Raw genomic sequence first — 18,988 nt, 5'->3', positions numbered from 1 at the left:
CGACTCTTGATGACAGGGGAATGACACCGCCGACCATCCCGCGGTGCAACCATTCAATGGCGGATATACGCTTCACACAACGTGGCGTTCGAAACGCTCTCTTTTCCCTTGACATCCATAAGTCGACTGGGCCGGATGGAGTCTCCCCTATTGTGCTTAGGACATGTGCTCCTGAGTTGGCACCGGTTGTAACGCGTCTTTTTCGGCTCTCTTACGCCAAAGGCATTGTCCCGAATTCGTGGAAGACTGCTCTTGTCCACCCAATCCCAAAAAAAGGCGATCGCTCAAATCCGTCTAACTACAGACCGATCGCCATCACTTCTTTACTCTCCAAAATAATGGAATGGATTCCATTATTTTATAATAATGGATTATTAACTGCCAGCTCATGAGGTATCTGGAGGAGAACCAGTTGTTAAGCGACCGGCAATACGGTTTCCGTAGTGGTCGCTCGACTGTTGATCTTTTGGTGTACCTCACTCACAGATGGGCGGAGGCGGTTGAGAGTAAAGGGGAGGCATTGGCTGTAAGTTTGGATGTAGCGAAAGCCTTCGATCGGGTCTGGCACAAGGCACTTCTAGCGAAATTACCATCTTTCGGACTTCCTGCAAGGTTATGCGATTGGGTTGCCAGCTTCCTGGAAGAGAGGAGCATTAAGGTCGTTATCGACGGTTCTTGCTCTAAGCCTCTTCATGTGAACGCTGGTGTCCCACAAGGCTGCGTGCTATCTCCTACACTGTTCCTTCTGCATATCAATGATTTGTTACAAATCAGTAACATTCATTGCTATGCAGACGACAGTACGGGGGATGCTCTTTATCCCGGCCGTGCAAACACCTCAAAGGAAAGCCTCAATGAGAGTCGAAACAAACTTGTGTCTGAAGTCGAGTCTTCTCTCCAAGAAGTCTCGGAGTGGGGCGAACTTAATCTTGTCGAGTTCAATCCCCTAAAGACACAGGTTTGCGCGTTTACCGCTAAAAAGACCCCATTTGTCGTAGAACCTCGGTTTAAGAGTACTCCCCTTAGTATATCGCCGAAAATCGGAATCCTCGGAGTTGAAATCTCGAGTGACGTTCAATTCCGCAGTCATTTGGAAGCGAAAGCTAAATTAGCCTCGAAAAAACTTGGTGTGCTCAGTAGATCGAGACAGTACTTCAAGCCGGCCCACCGACTTCAGCTGTACAAGGCTCAGGTGCGACCGCATATGGAGTACTGTTCTCATCTCTGGGCCGGAGCCCCACAGTATCAACTCCTTCCACTTGACCGTATCCAACGTCGAGCAGCTCGAATTGTCGATGACCGTAGGCTTTCCGATAGGCTCGATCCACTGTCAGTGCGGAGAGACGTTGCGTCTCTCTGTATACTGTACAGAATCTACTACGGGGAGTGCTCTGAGGAATTGTTCCACCTTATACCAGCCGCACAGTTCCACCACCGGACCACACGCCGTAAAAACCAGTTCCATCCGCACCATCTGGATGGTTGGCGCTCCACCACTGTCCGCTTTACCCGTAACTTCCTTCCGCGTACGGTGAAACTGTGGAACGATCTGCCACCTGCGGTGTTCCCGAACAACTACGACATTGGGGCCTTCAAGAAAAGAGCTTATTTGTACATTAAAGGCCGGCAAAGCACCTGTAACACTCCTTGTGTTACAAGTGTTTATGGGCGGTGGTGACCACTTAACATCAGGTGGCCCACCTGCTCCTTTGCATGCTCTGACATAAAAAAAAAAAATTACCTTTGTTATTTTTAAGTTAATTTGAGCTCGGCTATGTAAGAGCTATTCGTCGGAGATGCTTTTTTATTTTGTTTTTGATTTTGTGATGCTTATGTTATGTGCTATTAATACGTCAAATAAAGACTGATTTGATAAATATTGATGTCTTCTAATTATTTACATCCCTAAAGCAAAATTTGGGGCAAAGCAAGTTTCAGTATCTTATGCAAAATATTTCCGTTAAAAAATTTAACTTTATACAGTTTTGCATACTGTTAATTTTTATTCGGTAGCTCCTTACACAGTATTTACCTATATTTTTTCCCTAAAACTTTTGCTTGTGACATTTTTCTTCGATGTATATAACATTTAAATTAGAATTACGTCATTTATGCTCAAGCAAAAAATTCAAGTATTTACACTTATGCCATTTTTCCTGTTTACAAAATAAAAACCATTTGAGGATAAGCGACAGTAAATTGTATTTTGCGCTATATAATGGAAAAATAAAAACTTCATTTAATAAGTACTAAATTCAATGCTATATTGTATACATCTCCAGCTTTTTGGGGTCTATACAATTTTTTTTATGAATTTTTTTTTTGTATTTTTCACTTTAAACCACTCTCATGAACAATTTTATAGGTGGCGGTTATCCTTTATTGGCTGTAAAGCATCGATATTATCCAGTTAAAGCGGTGCATTTACATCAAACGAGCGAATGCTCATACTAACAAGTATGTAACACCGCTATGTAAAATTATTCTAGTGTAAACCGACGTAGAGCATTCTTTCATTGTTCTTAGTGCGTTCGAAAATATTCTATGCTATGTTCCAACTATGTTCTAATCCAAATGTCATAGCGATATCGTATTCATGATGTGGCCTATATAGTTTGAGGAGATCGAATTTTTTAAATATTTATACGATCTGGCCAAATATGGATGGCAAAATCGTGAAACATTGACGATTTAACGATCTGATCAAACTATGTTGGCCACATCATGAAATGCGCAAATCTACGATATGGCCACGACATATAATAAAATCGTAGGAAAGTCAAAACGTTACATTGAATATTTTTTTAAAAGAGTAGGTACTTGGGGCGTAATATACAATAGGTAGATACCAAAGCCAAGAATATACTTTTTAGAATTTTAGTCTGTTTGTCTGTATGTACGTCCGGGCTAATAAGTTTATTAAATATAAAAAATTAAAAGTTTTCGTTTACACTAAAGGATCACGAAAGAATGCCCTCTAGCCTATGATCGTTTGATGTAAATGCACCGTAAGAGATATAGGTAGGTACATAACGAATTTTATTTCGACCTTTATAATAATGTTAAAGACGTGTGTGATAGATCTAATTAGGTAATTAAAATGAAACTCCACAAATGAAAACAACGTATTTATTTTCGCATACACCTTTAACAATTTCACCTATCTTATTGAGTAGGTAGTAATACCTATATAATTGAGGAAAGTTCCATCTATTTAGCGTTCGCGACAATCCAGTCCGTGAATGCAGATACACGAGTATTAACACCAGGGTACTGTGGATGAGCGCAGCCGTATCCCCAAGACGTGATTCCAACAATAACATTTTTATCATGCACCAAAGGCCCTCCCGAGTCTCCTTGACACGCATCTTTACCACCTTCGTCCAGAACGCCGACACACAACATGCCATCTGTAATTACGGGCCAATTTTCGTTCCCCGGCTGTGACTGCAGTGACGCGTACCTTTCAGCACAAATTTCTTGATTAATTACGTTCACATCGACGTGTTGCAGTTCTTCTGCCGGCTCTCCACCGGACTGTGTATTAGAAAAAAAAATTGTGAGCTTGTTTTTTGTATGTGCAATAAACGTACATAATAATTTGTATAGATTTTTATTGTAGAAAGAGCGACATATAAGCTGAGAAAAAATTACTCGTTTACTTGATTTTTTTGCGCATAGAAAATTATTCACTAGCTGGTCTAATATACTCTAGTATTCACTTACCCAAAGAGTACCCCATCCCACGGCATAAGTAACGGTTCCATCAGGAAGATTATAATTAGGACCAGCTATACGCGCTACAGATACTTTACTCGAAAGTATAGAACCGCTCTGTAATTTGACGATCGCTACGTCATTGTCCAGTGATAAACTATCATATTGAGGATGCCATATCAACTCAGCAACTTTGTACGTAGCACCGCCACTTGAAGCCATTGACGTCCCAAGAACAACTCGCCATGACGATGGACTGTCTAAGCTAAAATACATATTTTCAAGTTTTAGCTGGCCCGTGTCACAGATGTGGGAACGCTGATGATGATGTACGACAACTTTAAATGTGTTGTTAATTATAATGTAATGTAATATCAATAAGATACCTATACTTATATTAAAATCTGTAAGGTAATAAGATAAGAAGATTCAACAACATACTAGTAGCAATGCGCAGCAGATAGTATGGCTTTCGTAGTGATCAGCGACCCTCCACAGGACTGGTACCACCAAATACCCCAAAGACCATATTGCATGTTACTCATGAAGGGATATTCTTCAACAGAGGTTGTGTTGCCACCGACGATACGCATTGAACGTCGGGGCACAGCTGAAATATCCAAATTTAATGTTCATTGTTCTTTTTTTACTCTTATTAAATAATCTACATTGAAGTCGAAAATGAAATGTTATCTCAAGGTTATGTAGTAAATTCAACTTGTTAATTTTTGTTAACGAAATGTGAATTATTTCATTTACTAAAGTAAGTGTAACAAAAATAAATCATTACCCACTGCAGCAGCTGCTGTAGACAACAATAATATTGCAACTCGCATTGTAGTGACTTTCAAAATAATGTTGTTGAATGAGAAATGCTTGTTTATATCTAATTACCATATCTTTATAATTGTATTGAAGTGCCACTTGGAATACATTATTTTAAACCGCACTCAAAACTTTAATGTCGTAGAAGACTATCATCTAATCAGTGCTTTGTTATAACAAGTATACTATATTGAATTTTCTGACACTCAATTTCAAGGTAAGGATATTTTATTACATCTGTAAATTATAATGTTGTCGAATTTCAGAGACAAACGGTGAAACTAAGCAGAAATAATTAAAATACAATTTTAAAATATGTGTCTAAAGGAATAAATAGAAGGATTAAAAATGATACGATTCTTTGGTATATACTTTATTAAACTGGAATGTCCTAAAATAAATGTACAAAATACTTATCTAAGGATACCTTGCAGTAACATTAAAATGAAAACTGCCGAGAGTGTGATAAATATAAAGAAAATCCTCAAAAATTATGGCGGTAAACTACACTTTGGTAATTAATCAATTAATAATACGACAATATGCGTACATAAATCATATTTTACAATTTGTTAATGTGGTCAGCTTTGTGACAGGTGGGATATACAATCAAAATACAAATAGTTACAATTTACGATAACAATGTTAAGTTTCACAATTTCTATAAGTATAGGCGACACTGAATATAAAGTTTCGTTGTTTGTCAATTTATAACTAATTTCGCAAACACAAGCCTACATTTAACACGATGTCTCATTATTCAAAATCTAAGTATCTACTTAACATAGCATATTAAGTGCTTTTATTGAAATACTGCTTACAACTAGTTAGCTTTGCTGACGGTCCTAACATTACAAAATTGAAATGAATTTAATATAAATGTCAATGATCAATGACCCGGTGTTTCTTTTTTTTCTGGTTTGTTTTTAATTTGGAAAAAAAAAACATATTATATTGCCTTTATAACTTCATTATGTTCAGTATTAACTGATTATTAAAATTATTTCCTCTAAACGAAGGGTTTATACACAACTCTTGGAATCAGTTTCGAGATGTCTCTTTACAGTTATAATGTATTTTTAAACATTTATTTATTTAAAATCTGTAAATGACACACGTTTAAGAAAACAAAAACAATAAATGTTAATTTTTTAAATACAGAAAAGAAATACGTTATGGCCAATTTTTGAATCTAAGTATAATGGTAATCAATTTGTTAAAGTACGAAATTAATTAAGATTTTCTATTATTTCAAAACATAAACAGGTCTATTTGGTAATAATGTTTAACAATTAGCGAACAAACTTTATAAAAATATTGTAGACAAAATGTCTCATAAACGAAAACTTACTACAACTTAACTAACACTGTTAAATACAGCAATTCGTTCGATAATTCGACAAAAATAAATACGTAATACGGCGGATTGATTAAAATAATTAAAAATAAATATAATAACATATTCACTACTTAAGAATTCATTGTTCATGTGGCTTAAACTAATAAAGCTCTCGTTTTTCTATAAAATCTAAGCTTGAGATTCCTTTATATACAAATTAATAATCAATAAAAATGCTGATTGAAAAAAAAAAATAATTATAAAGTATAAGTTTGCATGTACGCTCATTAAAAATAAATCGTGGATCGGAATTATAACTTGAATAAGTCGCAAATAATTTGATTACTCATCTACGTGAATTAAATAAATAATTGGGACTTTTTAATATTTTTGTAATAAAATGACAAAGGCCCTCGTGTACTTATTGATGTTTCCTGTACGTTATCTTTCGACATTAAACTTAAATAAAGTAAACTTAAAATAGGAAAGTGAATAATTGTGTGCGTCAGTCTGTTTATATTATATTTTATTAGTTGTGTATTAGAGAGTGCATAATAAATTGTCGAACTTCGCCAAATAAATCGTTTCTATAGAACATGACATTAAAGTCGTAACACGTTATACTATCTTATATCTAATAATAATAATGTATATAACCACAGTTATAACACGCGCTAATTAACTTCATTTATTTAACATCATGAATACGTAATGAAACAAAAACAGCAACTATAATCATTAGAATAATATAATGTTTACAATAATTAGGCAATAACAAACTTTATACCTACAATACTATCATAAAATGTTACTTAAAGTACGCCAACACAATCGCTTCGCCAGAAGCCGAAGAAAGGCACAAAATTCATAAGATACAGCGCGAATATCCGTTATTCGTCTTTTCATAAGAAATTATTCTTTGGAAATACCATGTATCACTCATTTTCGCTTTACAGATTAAATCAACTTACTTTTATGAAGGCAACGTTGGATAACAATTAGGTGCAAAAAGCAATTAAATTATAATAATTATACTATTATAGTAAGTCTGTGAATTACACGAATCTGCAGTGATTGAACGTTAAATATTAAGTTTAATTTATGGAACATTATTTTTAACTTCATATGCTTACATGTGTTTTGTATTAACCATTTGATGTATTATGTAATATGTGTATATTGGTGCTGCCAAATGACTACATTATAGAGTAAATGCTAATTTAAATTGCACTATAGATTGATCTTAATTATTGTTAAATGTAAGTATAGTTCTAATAGATTAGCAATGCATTGTAATATTTTAAATTATAATTATAATATGATAATAGAACCTGCCGAATTGAAAATTGTTATTCATAGGAACTTATTGTATATTACGAATAATTATAGTAATCAATTTAGACGAAATAATAATTCATGTGACGAACAATTGTGGAACGCTAAAATACAAATTGACATATTTATGGAGAAAACCAAGTCGTCTTTCCATATATCCTAAAATAATAATTCAAAGTATGGACGGAACGTTGTGCTTCCATGTATCGTTGCCAATGAAATATTCTTATTAATACATACAATATAAGCTGACATAACCTGTTCAATTGATAAGGATAATGGCCCCGATTCTGACAACAAATAATTGACAAAACTTTCGTTGTATTATACGAATCATTTGAAAACTATCTACTTAAATAGATAAATCCAGAAAAGCTGTAAAAAGGGCACATTAAAGGCATAATATATATTAAATACAAATTAAATTACATTTATCACACATAGCGTGATTTCCTTATTGTTGTCAATCACAAGCAAATAAGCAATACATAATAAGCATAACATCACAGATACATGTATATCACAACTTAGTAGTATCAGAATCGGGCACATTGTCATAATTTATCAAAACATCTACATAAAAATGTAAACAAAAGTGTGCAATAAACTGCGAAAACTATGTAAATAGCTGTTAAAATTGTATGACGTATATGTAACTGGCAAAACGGAGTATTTTCTTAATTTTATTCTACTGGTAATAATTACCCGTTATGTGTATATGTTGTTAAGGCTATTATTGTTTATCGACTGTTCGTTTAAGCCATTGTGTAAAGTGCCGCAGTTGCCATACTGCACGCGCCGATTCTTCGCGCAAGCGAGCGTTGTGACGTCGGAGACGTTTGACCTGAAAACGTACAACAATATTATACGAAATTAATTAACACTACGATTTTTGGGTCCAGGGAAGATTGTGTAAGTTAAGCTTGGTAGAACAGTAGTTTACTACACGCACGCACAATATTATATAAATAATTGAGCTTTACAAATGCAATGCAGAAGGATCCGGATTGAAGATCGTACATTTTCTCAATACAAATGTAGAGCAAAATCAATGTAGAGCAGAGTTTGAATAACAGATTAAAACTCGTACATAATATTATCCTTTATAGAAATGTAGAGCAAAGCCGATGTAAAGCGAAGTTTGCATAACAGATCGTTATTTTCGCTATACAAATGTAGAACAAATACTAGAGTTGCGTTCACATCAGCTCTACATAGCGCACGTAACTTTCGCTATACAAATGTAGAACAAATACTAGAGTTGCGTTCACATCTCTACAAAGCGCACGTAACTTTCGCTATACAAATGTAGAACAAATACTAGAGTTGCGTTCACATCTCTACAAAGCGCACGTAACTTTCGCTATACAAATGTAGAGCAAATACTAGAGTTGCGTTCACATCAGCTCTACATAGCGCACGTAACTTTCGCTATACAAATGTAGAACAAATACTAGAGTTGCGTTCACATCTCTACAAAGCGCACGTAACTTTCGCTATACAAATGTAGAGCAAATACTAGAGTTGCGTTCACATCAGCTCTACATAGCGCACGTAACTTTCGCTATACAAATGTAGAACAAATACTAGAGTTGCGTTCACATCTCTACAAAGCGCACGTAACTTTCGCTATACAAATGTAGAGCAAATACTAGAGTTGCGTTCACATCAGCTCTACATAGCGCACGTAACTTTCGCTATACAAATGTAGAACAAATACTAGAGTTGCGTTCACATCTCTACAAAGCGCACGTAACTTTCGCTATACAAATGTAGAGCAAATACTAGAGTTGCGTTCACATCAGCTCTACATAGCGCACGTAACTTTCGCTATACAAATGTAGAACAAATACTAGAGTTGCGTTCACAGCTCTACAAAGCGCACGTAACTTTTGCTATACAAATGTAGAGCAAATACTAGAGTTGCGTTCACATCAGCTCTACATAGCGCACGTAACTTTCGCTATACAAATGTAGAACAAATACTAGAGTTGCGTTCACATCTCTACAAAGCGCACGTAACTTTCACTATACAAATGTAGAGCGAAACCTAGAGTTGCGTTCACATCTCTACATAGCGCACGTAACTTTCGCTATACAAATGTAGAGCGAAACCTAGAGTTGCGTTCACATCTCTACATAGCGCACGTAACTTTCGCTATACAAATGTAGAGCGAAACCTAGAGTTGCGTTCACATCTCTACAAAGCGCACGTAACTTTCACTATACAAATGTAGAGCGAAACCTAGAGTTGCGTTCACATCTCTACATAGCGCACGTAACTTTCGCTATACAAATGTAGAGCGAAACCTAGTAACTTTCACTATACAAATGTAGAGCAATATCTAGAGCCGAGATCAAACATCTCTACATAGAGCTACCTCCTCCTCCAGCTGGTGGTGATGTCGTTGCGCGCACACAGCGTCCGCTTCAAGCGCTGCCACTCGTTCTGCGAGCCCGCAACCACATGTACTCGCTTCGACCGTTGGTTTGGTTGTACTGCTGGTAGCTGCCAAGGGTGTTACACGCTCGTTCGACTGAAAATCATTAAAGGGAAATATTGCAACGAAGTTCCTTATCGCGCGTTGTGAAACGGAAAAAATTCTTACGATAAGTTGTCACGACATTTTTTGCTAGAGTTGTAAGTCGTGCGGCGTACGCGTGGTTCTCTGTCTGTCTCTCTCTAACTTAACACTTCGTTCCATCCGGATGTCCCTTAACATCGCTAAAGTTTTTTTATTATATTGTCTCAAACTTTTTCGTCTGTGTGTTGTAAACGCGTGACGGTCTGTCGCGGAGTAAGGATAAAGTAAATCGGGGCCAATATATCGGCGCCCATACTTGTCTAGTTGAAGAGGCGATAGTAGTGTTTGTTTCAATGAATAAACAAGTCAAGCGATGATATTCTTCATTTTTTTAGAGACAATCATAAACGTTGTTACTCCTGTTGTTTTTTAAGGAATTAACATTTATTTATTAGACCGTTAGATCTGTTATGTCTTCTTACATTGTCAACACAACCATTATTATGCTTTCTATAAATAGTAATATTTGATAAAAATAAATAATGATTACTTACAGGTCTTTCGTTCCACTCCCGCGTTGAATCGTTCGGCAGTGGCTCTAGAGGTGATTCTGAGCTGTCCAAGGATGGGTATTGATGCTCTTCACAAATCTGAAGAATAGATGTATAACATTGATATTATATTGATTTTAATGAAATAGGTTTTTATAGGCATTATGTGCGTTCATAATTTAACTTCACAAACAATTTTAAAAACAGACGTATGCAGCCTACAATTGAATGGTAGGGGATTCCCCCCCCCGCAGCACTACTCGTACGACATTATACACCTATCTATAGCACTATACCTGTAACATGGCTCTAGTGGCGGTGTGTACTAGAGCTGCCCAATCAAGCGCAGACGCATCGGGCAAGGGTAGGGGATTCCCCCCCGCAGCACTACTCGTACGACTTTGTGCCGCGGACGCACTCGCACTGTTCGATTTCGACTCGCCCAACTCGGCGTCCATCAGACGCATTAGTTCTTCCTGAAGAAATAGTAAAATAATATTTATTATAATATAGTAAGATCTGTTTTTACATTACTTCCTTCCTTTTGCTTCTCGAAGTGTTATGGTTAACGTATCTCTCAGTTTAAAATATTTTTTTTTAAATTTAGGTCAAAAAATATCAACTTACTTTCTAAATGTGACATTATCAGTATGTAACTATGTATTGAAGTTATTAAAAATACTAATAATGAAACTATAAAAGCTGTATGTACGTACGGTAAGTGATGACGTGTTAGCAGACGCCCGTGGACGACGCGAATGTCTCGGCGAGTCGTCTTGCGAGCGACGACGCACCGCCTCGCCGCCGGGCGACGCTGCACTGCGACCTGAACCACCTGTAGGAACGATTTTTTATTTAAACTTATGAATAATATAATTTTACTGATATTATTAATCCAACAGTAAGTATCGATTCTTATTGGTTTCAGTATTTTATAAATATTCATGTTAAGTAATTAAAAAAAAAAAAAAAAAAAAAAAATTACACGCTCATCTATTCAGAATAAAATATTACTTATTGAGATTTCAATTAGACAATCAACTATTACTCTATTGGAATTAGCTCTAAGAATTGAACCACGACTCAGATCATAAAATTCCTGTGCTACATTCTCACAGGTTTTTAAAAGAATTCACACCAATTCAATTCAAATAGAAGCATTATAAATAAGTAGTATAAAGCTTACCAGTGCCATAACCCGATGTATCGGAGCGTGGCGGGGAGGCAGCCCGGCGGCGGCCCGGCTGCTGCGCCCACGCCTCGCCCGCGTACGTCTGGCACTCGCACCGACCGCTCGTTGCGAACGTTAGCGTCACCTGGAAGAGCACAATTTCTATATAATATATTTGATTATATTTCTTTTTTTAAGCTATTGCATAGCTTCTATCGAATCGAGAAATTCCGTAACGAAAAAACCTCACGCTCCCCACTCCAACGGGCACGGAGGTGTGGCTTGAAGGCATGCTATGCAACAGCTTTACCGCGGCAGTCCCCGAGTGCCACACGTCTTTTTTAATATCAGTTGAACAATCACGTGTCATTTTAATCTATTTATTTCAAAAATAATTTGTTTATAAACGCGCACGATACGTATAATAAATTCATATACTATTAATGTGCAGTTCAATAAGATATTACGCGTCTTCATTCAAGTCTGGTTACAGGTGGCAATCTAACGTGTAAATGTGGGAAATGTCTGTCTGTCATCTTCAGCGTGTCATCATTAGATCATGCGGCAGAACGAAGCTGCCTTCCACCACTGTGAAAAGACCGTCAAATTGCACGTGGCAACCTGACGTGTAGCAGTATTCTCTGTCTATACTCACGGTAACAGGATCGGACGTCTTCAGCAGGTCCACCAGGTGATCGTGCGGTAGGGCGACGACAGCAGCGCGGCACACTTCGAGCAGACGAGCCCCACGCCTCACCCCAGCACGCGCCGCTGGCCCACCGCCTTCTACCGCTGTTACTAACCCATCCGGTTGCACGTGGAAACCTGAGAGGAAAATGTTTGAGTGACATTATATTCAATTTTTTTATAACTAAACAATCATTTACGCACAATAAACAACTAGATTCAAAAACACTTAAATATTGACCGAAGCCAAATTCTGCCGACTCATTCATCCGGTAGTTTTCAAATGAGCGATACGAGACTTTGAAAACTAGTTTTGTTCCCGCGACTACGAACGCGTAGGTGCGTCATTAATAAAAAGAACGTGTGTGCCAAGCACGCGTGTTAGAAGTGAAACTTCTTTGGAAAGATTCAAGGATGTAACAATCGTCACCTTACTTCATGACGTGACGGTATTCCTATGACACAACCTTGAAATTTCAATTGCGCCTACAGAAATTGCACTTCAAAAATTATTTTAGTAAAATTGTATTCACTCACCAAGTTGCGACGACGCACCCCTCTCAAGCGTGATCTCAGAGAGCGCGTGTGCGTGCGCGGGCGCTACACTGGCGAGTCGCCGCAACAACACATCCGTGCCGTTGCGTACGCGCACGCTTTCCCCGCGGTGGTAGTATATACGCGTCCATTCGCCCGTCACTATCCAACCTGTAATATAAAATTAATTAAATTATTATATATTTTAGTCATTTACATTTTTTACTACAGTTTTAATATCTATTTAATATAATTTATAATCATTGAATATGACGTGTATGTATATATTATGTAATTAAATGTACCTATGCGTAAAAATCACGAAAGTGTCTTTGCCCTGTAATCAACAATACCAGTATATAAAAAAACCCAGTTGTATTTTTAGTATGTATGTAATATTTTAAACCAATTTATAATAATTATAAAGAGAAAAGTTATATAATTGTTTTGATATTTGGAATATAATGTTTATCATGTTTTATAGCAATAATAGACAAATTGTATCAATAATATTAATAATAATATTATATTTAATTACAAAACTTACCCAGCAAAGTATTAGTTGGCACTGCTAAAACAATCTGTCTCGAATGTTCTTCGACAAAGACTATCGTATCAGCCGACACGCCCATTATGCATTCAAGCAACGTGCCACCCGATCCTTCATCTTGTACTTGTACCTAAAAAGTTAAATGGTTCGAATTTTAAATCGACTATTCACATACCAAAATAATAAAAAAAAAAAAACACAAATAAAATTACATGACAATCTTAAATCTTAACTCCTTAAATATAATTTTTTGGTTTAAATTTAAAACAAATAGAAACGCATAATTTTTTTTTAATTTGCACTTTAATTGATAAAATAAAATTATTCGTACGACTTCAGCTGTACAAATCATTATATGTAATTTGTTTGTCCAGTACCCGTATTAATAATTATAAATTACTAGCGGTCCGCCCCGGCTTCGCCCGTGGTACATTTTTACGTTTTCTCTCCATAAGAACCATCCTCGTACTTCAAGAAATGTAATAAAAAAAGAATTAACGAAATCGGTTCAGTTGTTCTCGAGTTATGCGCTTACCAACACATTTTGCGATTCATTTTTATATTATAGACTAGAATGCCGCCCGCGGCTTCCAAGTTACCATCCATACGTGTGCTATATTTCATTGTAATCGGTTCAGTAGTATTTGCGGGAAAGAGTAACAAACACACATCCTCACAAACTTTCGCATTTATAATACATATTAGTAGGATATGTACGGTAACCATATTAATAATTATAAATTGTTTGTACAGTATAGACTCAGCCTCAATACCACTTACAAATTACATCTATGTATTTATAAATAAAGAATGACTTACATGAAAACATAGAGCACCACCAACCAGTACATCATTGGTACAGTCTTCTAGTTTTTGGATTAATGCATTGTTACTGCTTGAATTATTGCTACTCTTCATTAATAGTGATGAAAATATTGCTGAAAAACAAGTTTGAAACATTAATTATAATTAATAACGAAAAAAGGAAAACCCGCATAGTTCCCGTTCCCTTGGGATTTCCGGGATAAAACCAATCCTATGTGTAAATCCAAGTTACACTCTATATGTGTGCTAAATTTCATTGTAATCGGTTCAGTAGAATTTTCATGAAAGAGTAACAAGCACACACACATCCTCACAAACTTTCGCATTTGTAATATTCAGTAGGAAGTAGGATAGGATTTGACTTACAAAATTTTTGACCCGTTTCCACCGTTGTGGCAGTGACGTAATTCTTAGCTAAATCTTTCAGGTACTCTTGTCGCGTCCGTGTTGCCATTGTACTAAACTTAGGTGACTGTATTGCTGCATTTTCACCATTTATTATCTGAAAATGTTGAAAAGTTTTATTTAATGACAAACAATAATAAAAAAGGGTTGTGATAAATAATATCAAATTCAAATTAAATTTGCCTATTCATATTTATTTCTTAATGTTTAGGTTATAGTTACATAAAATATCTCACCTTACTAAGTAACAAATCAGTAAACGCTTCACCCTTCGGGTAAACAGCGCCATCTTTAATCGGCGGTCCAAACAAAGGCACTTCTTTAGCCCGACTCACGGCTATACTATAATGCGTGTTCTCAGAACATGGATCAATTACTCTAACAACAACAAAAACGTGTTGGAATTGAGATCGTATATTGCGCGGTGTGAACGGTGCCGCGCCCGGCTCTTGGAAGACAATAGTAACTATATCGTTGCCTATGTGCCGCTTCCTCAATAACTGCTGCCGGTTATTTGGTGTATATGGAAGCATTGTCGACACATGAAACATTATTTCGCACCCTTGATACGTCGTATAAACAGAATACAGCCCGGTAGAGTCGGTGCGATTATCCAAACCAGCTTTATACTTGTCGAAATCCTTTAATCTCACAGTTTGTCCAAGCATTTGAAGAAATTCTACAAAAGCCGGACCAGCTTCTTGATTGTTATACATTTCTTCCTCTGTGGATTGACCACTTTTGCAGTACATAACACCAACTTTATAATGTCTGGTAACACGTTGTTCATCTAATCGTAACAATTGTTCTTCTGTAGCGGTATTTGTAACACCGAGTCTGAAAGGAAATATTATTTAGGTATTGTATTTTGATTATTAGATAAAGTCAATATGTATAACAAATGTAATTTTAAATTGAATACCTCAAACAATTAAGCTGCATTTCAGGGGCGACATAATCTAAAACTTCTTTCGTATTATAAGTGGCACTGTTATTACTGGGTTTCAGAATAGGTAAAGCATCTTCCAAGACAGATCCTCGCAAGGTTAATAACTCAGATGTTCTAATAATGAGTCTATATTGCCAAGCAAGCTGGGATGCAGGTGCGGACGCATCGCCTCCTCCCCGACGTAATTCAACTCTTTCCTTTTTGATAGAAATAGCAATAGGACCAAGATTTTCATCCATACCAAACCAGTTCTGATGAGCTAAAATTATTGAATGATTTAAAATGTATAATTGTGTTCATTATTTTTAAATTATTGAAAAAGTAAAAATATACTGTTGTACAACAATTATCAGTTGTAGTATATAAACAAATACGAATTAAAATACTTACGTTGAGTGTAGAAATAGTTCCTATAGTACAGTGCACCAAGATCTTGACTTTCGACGGGTAGAGGGGATACGGACTTTGCAAATGGACAACCGTGTCGCCAATGCGTGTGGCCTGGAGGAAACTCTAGCACTGAAAATCCGTATGCGGCTCGAGGTCGATGCCATCCACCATATTGACCGGGAATTCCGCCCCGAGCAGTGCGATGGCATAATGATACACACCTCTCTTCTTCCCCTATAAGTTTAATTTAGTTATTTAAAATTCAAATAAAACAGGTTTTATTTCACACTGATAGAATGAACTTCTTGATTATAAACACTTCATACAAAGAGGAGTGATGAAAGCTTTAAAAATTTAGGGGAAGGCTTTAAAACATATTAACTAATTGCTATACAGACAGAATTCAATTAAAATTTTCTTAGTATCAAGTTGTATAGAGGATCTTTTCATTTGTAATCCCATGATGCGAATACAGTAGAATGCCAATTATTATCCGAATGCCTATTAATAACTCAGGCCCCGGAACCACAGACACAATAGAAAATCTATTGTGTCTGGGACCGATCAGGCCGCTTGGGGCTCAATGGGTTAAGCAAATCACTAAGTATCCGAAATTGTTCCTAAGCTCAATATAAAAAATTTAAAACTAAATAATTGTTATTTTGATTTGTTTTAACATGTCGGCATCCAGATATATTTCAACTGACATGGTTTTTTTCTTACTAATATTGACCTCAGTAAGAGTATTTAGTAGTTATTGTAGAACTTTGTTAAACTTTACGAAGTTTATTCAACATGTGATAGTTAGTTCATTTTTCTTATGTCTTATTATCCGAATTTTTGATTACCGGAATTGAATCTGGTCCCAATTAATACGGATAATCGGCGTTCTACTGTAGGTCTAGGTGTGATGCAATATGATGATGTCCAACTTTGATATTACTGTTACTTCAAATGGATGTGCATATTCATTTTTTACTTTATATTTATTGTACTAGGATTTCGATACTTTATTTAGATTCATATTTATATTAATGTCTACATCACAAATTTATCTGTTTTCAATATTTTAATTACCAGCCCTTATCTTGGGTGATACAACCAAGTATTGAAAGCCAAACTGATAAGATTTTGAAATCAATATAATCTGTAATGTATGTAAGAACTATCTAAGATAGATAGATTTTGATATTGTTTTATTAGACTACTAAATGACGAAGAAAGATTTAATGTATGATGAATAATATTGTGTAAATTGGCTTATTATTAATATGCAATAAACAATCACGACTTAATTTCATATAATAGTTATTAGTTTAATGTAATATATACTTTTAAATGTTTTATTATTAAATTAATAAATTAAAACAAAATCTTTTACTTTATACAAGGCATGTAACAGCGGTGATATTTTATGTGGTAATTTTAAATTGGAATACACTATGATAATTTTTTATGTCAACATAATATTTTGTATGAGAAAATGGTTATATCCAATATTGATTTTATCTTAAGTTGGATGAAGATAATTTCAAAACTAATACAAGAAAAGAAACCTGTATAAAAAAATACTATTTCCTTAGAACATTTTTTAATCTCTAATGTTGTTTGTCTTTATAAACTGATAAAAACTGTCTTATACAAAATATCTTCAATAACAATTTCCTGCTGATTATAATTTCTAAAATAGACTTAATATTATATTACAGATATGAATGACTTGATAAGCGTAGATTAACATTTTCTATGCATGACTAGCTCTCCAACAATTATGTATGCAATAAAAACTGTCATGCAAAGTAATAATTTAAAAATGAAAGTAATGACAACCATTAATAAATTTAACTACTTTTAATTATTGTGTTGTAGCAATGCTGAATGGAAAATGTTTAGACGAGCTAATCTAAATTTAAATTAATTTTTAATGCAAATATTAAGTATAAAACTTACCTCCTAGTTCATTCCTGAAGAATGGACAGCTTTCAAGTAACTCATTGGAACGGCCATCTCCAGTGTCTGGTACAGTGTCTTCACCAGGAGGCAAACCACGGGTGGCCAAGAGGGATGCCGCTGATGCTCCAGTTGTTGTATTTCTCCGTCGACTCAACAAAGCGCCGCGTATTTCCGCTGCATAACTCAAATTTGCCATAAGAGATTGGCAGTCATAATGTGCAAATTGTTTTCTTTTGTTAACCTCAGCAATATTGGAAATAGAGCTATCGTCATTGGAATGGCGAGATATAAGGGGTGCATTTCCGCCCCATAGTTTGTTAAGTTTAAGTCGAGGCTTAGGACTTACACTCGCGCGCGGCGTTGGGCCATCAGCATGATCACTAGTTAAGATCTCTGAGAAACGGTCCGTGACGCGAGTTAGACTCGACGGCTTCTCTCCACTGGATACACCACTGTAGTTGTGCACCATAGTGGGCAACCGTTCGTTTGCACCGCCGATCACATCAATGGAACCGTGGCTCCCGTATTCACGTCGAAGACCATTTCCTGATGGATGTTCAGCGTATATCAAGTCAAGGCTAGAATTACTGCGATACATAACATCCTTAACTTCTTTCCTTCTTTGATGATCCGGAGCGTACATTGCATTCTTTTGATAGTAGCAATCCGTAATATTATATTTTCACCTATTGTCTTATCTCATCGATGAAAATAAATTTTATTTTCATTTATAACCCAAAATGAATTTATAAATAGATGTTTATTTACAAATATATTTAGCTTCGACGAATAACTCTGGCCGTTTTTACAGTTATTTGTAAAGTAGCACAACACACAGATCAAGTAAAGTTTACGTTATTATTGTGAATTGTCCATTAAAGGGTAAAAATGCTTTTGGGACTACAATTCAAATCACTTTATAACCTTTTCCGTACACAAAATAAGTACATTTTTATGGAAACTTATAAAATACATAATGCAGTTAGTGCAGATTTAAAGAAAAATGCACAAGAAAATTGACAATGACTGTATGACTGCAAACTGCAAATGCCAAATACAGGAAATACCACAGATTAATAACACATGACATACATAACAGGTAAATAATATTGCTAGCACATGGCTACCACAGAATATAACAATATTTCATGAAAGTCAAAGTAAAACGGACTGTAAGGCCGCGTTTCCATCTGCAAGAAAACTTCCGCAAGAAATGTCCGACAGTCTGTCTG

At 35.7% G+C, this 18,988-nt stretch overlaps 2 protein-coding genes across 2 annotated transcripts; both read right to left on the bottom strand.

The window, feature by feature from the left end:
• Positions 1-3,115: 3,115 nt before the first annotated feature.
• LOC123693821 (trypsin, alkaline B-like) lies at positions 3,116-4,666 on the bottom strand. Its single transcript, XM_045639057.1, has 4 exons — positions 4,508-4,666; positions 4,159-4,327; positions 3,727-3,982; positions 3,116-3,537 (listed from the first exon to the last, which is right to left on the bottom strand). The coding sequence occupies exons 1-4, from the start codon at positions 4,551-4,553 to the stop codon at positions 3,211-3,213; spliced, it is 798 nt and encodes a 265-aa protein (XP_045495013.1). The 5' UTR covers positions 4,554-4,666; the 3' UTR covers positions 3,116-3,210.
• Positions 4,667-4,902: 236 nt separating this feature from the next.
• Positions 4,903-18,777, bottom strand: LOC123693797 (signal-induced proliferation-associated 1-like protein 1). Its single transcript, XM_045639015.1, has 15 exons — positions 17,754-18,777; positions 15,804-16,037; positions 15,387-15,672; positions 14,701-15,301; positions 14,426-14,561; positions 14,054-14,172; positions 13,232-13,364; positions 12,688-12,855; positions 12,119-12,288; positions 11,479-11,608; positions 11,009-11,127; positions 10,589-10,768; positions 10,296-10,391; positions 9,598-9,753; positions 4,903-8,060 (listed from the first exon to the last, which is right to left on the bottom strand). Exons 1-15 carry the CDS (start codon positions 18,397-18,399, stop codon positions 7,950-7,952), a joined length of 3,285 nt encoding a protein of 1,094 aa, XP_045494971.1. The 5' UTR covers positions 18,400-18,777; the 3' UTR covers positions 4,903-7,949.
• Positions 18,778-18,988: the final 211 nt, after the last annotated feature.

The sequence above is a fragment of the Colias croceus genome, chromosome 8, assembly GCF_905220415.1.
Source record: "Colias croceus chromosome 8, ilColCroc2.1".
NCBI classification, from domain to species: domain Eukaryota; kingdom Metazoa; phylum Arthropoda; class Insecta; order Lepidoptera; family Pieridae; genus Colias; species Colias croceus.
This window is presented reverse-complemented; position numbering and strand designations above follow the sequence as displayed.

Bases quoted from the DNA above. Each gene is read 5' to 3' on its own strand.
- LOC123693821 (XM_045639057.1), bottom strand. From the start codon at position 4,553: ATGCGAGTTGCAATATTATTGTTGTCTACAGCAGCTGCTGCAGTGG. The intron at 4,328-4,507 runs GTAATGATTTAT...TGGATATTTCAG, and splicing joins TACAGCAGCTGCTGCAGTGG to CTGTGCCCCGACGTTCAATG. The intron at 3,983-4,158 runs GTATGTTGTTGA...TATGTATTTTAG, and splicing joins TCTGCTGCGCATTGCTACTA to CTTAGACAGTCCATCGTCAT.
- LOC123693797 (XM_045639015.1), bottom strand. From the start codon at position 18,399: ATGTACGCTCCGGATCATCAAAGAAGGAAAGAAGTTAAGGATGTTATG. The intron at 12,289-12,687 runs GTGAGTGAATAC...TTTTCCTCTCAG, and splicing joins GGGTGCGTCGTCGCAACTTG to GTTTCCACGTGCAACCGGAT. The intron at 11,128-11,478 runs GTAAGCTTTATA...TCGTTCCTACAG, and splicing joins TACATCGGGTTATGGCACTG to GTGGTTCAGGTCGCAGTGCA.